Source organism: Cebus imitator, unplaced genomic scaffold, assembly GCF_001604975.1.
Source record: "Cebus imitator isolate Cc_AM_T3 unplaced genomic scaffold, Cebus_imitator-1.0 Scaffold1218, whole genome shotgun sequence".
NCBI lineage: Eukaryota > Metazoa > Chordata > Mammalia > Primates > Cebidae > Cebus > Cebus imitator.
The window spans coordinates 1-4,389 of NW_016108533.1; the positions used below are offsets into that span (position 1 = coordinate 1).

The following is a 4,389-nucleotide window of genomic DNA, read 5'->3' on the forward strand; positions in this document are numbered from 1 at the left end:
TACTCTGAAAAAAAAAAAAAAAAAAAACTTCATAAAGAGTGTGTTATACTCTATATTCAGATGAGTAAATGGAGGCACAGCAAGGTCAGTAACTTGCCTAAGGTCACAAAGAGAGAACCTAGGCCTTCTGATGGAGGGTGAACAACATCCTGGGTTTTTTTTTTACCCCCTGTGGGACAATCCTGGTTTTTACCTTAAAAGTCCCGTGTCTCTGAAAACTCCTCAGCCTGGGAAAACTGGGACTGTTGGTCACTCTAGTTTGACCCTAGAGTCCTTGTATATCATTTCTTACACCCCAAAGAGCATGCATGCATGTAATCAGAGGAATAGAGGAGAGAGCGTTGCTATAGCAGTATGTGTGAGACTTTTAATTTGTAGATCCCTATTTTTATTCAATTAGCCTGACACCAAGGGAGCAGGAAAAAAGAGTAGGGCCATTCCCTCAGTCAACGTAGCTGCAGAAATGAGAAATAGCCACAAAGAGAATAGCTAATTCAGCTGTTATCATAAGAAATCCATGTGGAGGTCTAGTAAAAAAGAACACACATATAAATAGTCCTGTCACTATGGTAAGTGAACAATTTGCATGCACTATTTCAATTACCCCTCAGAGTAGCTTTGTGAGATAGGTACTAGTATCACATTCATCTTCCAGATGAAAAGAGGTAAAGAAACTTGCCCAAAGCAAGGATGATCAAAACTCAAGCTGTCTGCCTACAAAATCCATGCATATTTTACCTAAATATAAGTGCATATTTGATTCCTAACTGGGCTTTTAATGACTAACAGTAGGTAAGACTCTTGAAATCCTGAATCTTTGGGCTTGCTGCAAGAGATGCTGATTTGTGCTTGAATGAAGTAGCCTAGCAGCTAAACAATTAGAGATGCTTTTAAGGATTTCCAATAGCTTTGGAAACAAGGCCTTGTTTAAACATGTTGAGGCTGTGAAGAGCAACAAATAAGGTTCTGCTCTATTTTTGCCACAAAAAGCCTTGTGGTCTTGAGCAAGACTTATTTAAACTCTCTTGGTTTGGGTACTTACATATAAAATGAGGATAATTGTTTCTTACCTGCTTCAAAGATTATCTTCTGAAGATCCTTCTTTCTCTAGATTCATCACAATACATATGTCCCTGATTTCTCAAGCTACATTATATTTGTAGTAGTCTGTTCTCATGCTGCTAATAAAGACATACAACACATACCCAAGACTGGGTAATTTATAAGGGAAAGAGGTTTAATTGATTCACAGTTCAGCATGGCTGGGGGGCCACAGGAAACTTACAGTAATGGCAAAAAATGAAGCAAACAAGTCCTTCTTCACATGTCAGCAGGAGAGAGAATGAGTGCCCAGTAAAACGGGAAGTCCCTCATAAAACCATCAGATTCCATGAGAACTAACTCACGAGAACAGGATGTGGAAAACAGCCTCCATGATTCAGTTATCTCTACCTGGTCCCTCGAATGACATGTGGGGATTATGGGAACTACAATTTAAAATGAAGATGAGATTTGGGTGGGGACACAGATAAATCATATCAATACCTGAGAAAAAGCAAGTCCCCAATGTAGAAAACTTTATACTAAGTAGACAATATATAAAAATTTATATAATTCAAGAATGAATTTGCCTAGAATCCTATAATAAAATTTCCAAAGGTAGAATTTCTAAATGGGACCCTCAGTGATGCTCTGCCTAATCCCCCAGAACCTGTGAATGTAATGAAATATGTCTGATTATGTTGTATGACATAGCTGACCATGAAATAAGGAGATTATTCTGAGTTATTCAGTGGGTTCATTACAATCACATGATCCCTTAAAAGCAGAGAGCTTTCTTTGGTTAGTGGCAAGTGGGGCTGAAGCAAGAATAATGGTAGTTGTAGAGATTTGAAGCAAGAGGGTCATTTGACACCCACTGTTGACTTCGAAGATAGAAGGGATATGGGTGACATTTATGATCTGAGAGCAGGTCTCAGCTAACAGCCAGCAAGGAACCAGGAACCTCAGTCCGCCAAGTACAAGGAAATGAACTCAGCCAACAGCCAGAATGAGTTTGAAAGTGGATGCTTCTCTAGAATCTCTAGATAATATCCCAGCCTAACCAACACTTTGATTTTAGTCTCGTGAGGTCCTCAACACAGAACTTGGTGAAGCCCATTTAGATTTCTGACCTGCAGAACTGTGAGATTATAATTAAGTGTTGTTTTCAGTAACTTAACTTGAGAGTTTTTTTTATTAGCTATCAATAGATAATTAACATATCTCTATCTAGATTTCTTAGAATCCTGATTTTTTATCTCCTACCCTGTGGCCTTTTGTGCTGCATCCTAGACTGAGAAAACGGTCACAGTATTTCCTTATTCTCTCTTGATTTCAAGCAGTTCCACAAAACTAGGAGTCTCCAATCTTACAATCTCATCCTCTCGAATCAAACTCCTAGCAGGATGCTGCTGCTTGACTTTGGTTGTCACAGTCTCCATCCGTTACCTTACCATTGCTATATGACACTGTTTCACTTATTGACCAACACCTTACTATCTCACCTTTCCTACTTTATATTAGAACTATTAAAACTAATCAATAAAGTCTTTAGAACTGATTAATAAAAGAATTCAATAAAGTTGCAGGGTACAAAATAAATGTACAAAAATCAGTCGCATTTCTTTAGACAAATAATGGTCTCTCTGAAAACAGAATCAAGAACATAATCCCATTTACAATAGCATCCAAAAGAATAAAATAGTAATAAATTTAACCAAGGACATGAAAGATCTTCACACTGAAAACTATAAAACATTGATGAAAGAAATTAAAGAACACACAGATAACTGGAAAGATATTTGTGAATTGGAAGACTTAATATTGTTAAAATGTCTATATTATTTGAAGCAATATATGGATTCAATGTAATTCCCATCAAAATTCCAGTACATTTTCACAGAAATATAAAATATTTAAAAATTTGTATGAAACCACAAAGATGTCAAATAGCCAAAATAATTTTGAGAAAGAAAAACAACGTTGGTGGCACCATACTTTCTGATTTCAAACTACGATACAAAGAAATAGTAATCAAAACGATATGATACTGACATAAAAATAGACATCTACACCAATGGAACAGAGAGCCCAGAAATAAACCCATGCATAGATAGTCAACTAATGTTTGACAAGGCCACCAAGAAGATACCATGGGGGAAAGGCTAGTCCCCTCAATAAATGATGTTGGGAAAACTTGGTATCCAGGCAAAAGAATGCAACTAAACTCATATCATACAGAAAAATAACTCAGATTAAAGACTGAAACATAAGACCTAAAACTGTAAAACTCCTAGAAGAAAACATAGGGGAAAGGTTTATTGATTTGGCCTTGGCAAGGATTTTTTTGATATCTCACCAAAAGCACGGAGAACAAAAGCAAAAATAAACAAGTGAAATGACAGTAAACTAAAAAGCCTCTGCATAGCAAAGGAGCTAATCAACAAAATGAAAGAACAGCTTATAGATTGGGAGAAAATATTAGGGAATCATGTGTCAGATAAGGGGTTAATATAAAAAAATAAGGAGGTTGGAGTCCCCTGCCGGTGGCCAGCTCCTGTGCCTGCCGGTCCGCGCCCCGCCCGCTCCAGCCATGCTGTCCTCCCTCACCCGGCTTGCCAGCGCAGCTCTCCGCCACAGCTTCAGCACCTCGACCCAGAACAATGCTAAAGTAGCCGTGCTAAGGGCCTCTGGAGGCATTGGGCAGCCCCTTTCGCTACTCCTGAAGAATAGCCCGTTGGTGAGCCGCCTGACCCTGTATGATATCGCGCATACACCCGGAGTAGCAGCAGATCTGAGCCACATCGAAACCAAAGCAACTGTGAAAGGCTACCTCGGACCTGAACAGCTGCCCGACTGCCTGAAAAGTTGCGATGTGGCAGTTATTCCGGCGGGAGTCCCCAGAAAACCAGGCATGAGCCGGGATGACCTGTTTAACACCAATGCCACGATTGTGGCCACCCTGGCTGCTGCCTGTGCCCAGCACTGCCCTGAAGCCATGATCTGCGTCATTGCCAATCCGGTCAACTCCACCATCCCCATCACAGCAGAAGTTTTCAAGAAGCACGGAGCATACAACCCCAACAAGATCTTCGGCGTGACGACCCTGGATATTGTCAGAGCCAACACCTTCGTCGCAGAGCTGAAGGGTTTGGATCCAGCTCGAGTCAACGTCCCTGTCATCGGTGGCCATGCCGGGAAGACCATCATCCCCCTGATCTCTCAGTGCACTCCCAAGGTGGACTTTCCCCAGGACCAGCTGACGACGCTCGTTGGGCGGATCCAGGAGGCCGGCACGGAGGTGGTCAAGGCTAAAGCCGGAGCAGGCTCCGCCACCCTCTCCATGGC

General features: G+C 40.9%; 1 protein-coding gene across 1 annotated transcript; it reads left to right on the forward strand.

Moving 5' to 3' along the window:
• Positions 1-3,571: 3,571 nt before the first annotated feature.
• On the forward strand, positions 3,572-4,387 carry LOC108298924 (malate dehydrogenase, mitochondrial-like; the record flags this gene model as incomplete). The annotated part of the gene is made up of 1 exon (XM_037735915.1): positions 3,572-4,387. A coding segment is annotated over exon 1 (753 nt), but the record flags the coding sequence as incomplete, so codon positions are not given.
• Positions 4,388-4,389: the final 2 nt, after the last annotated feature.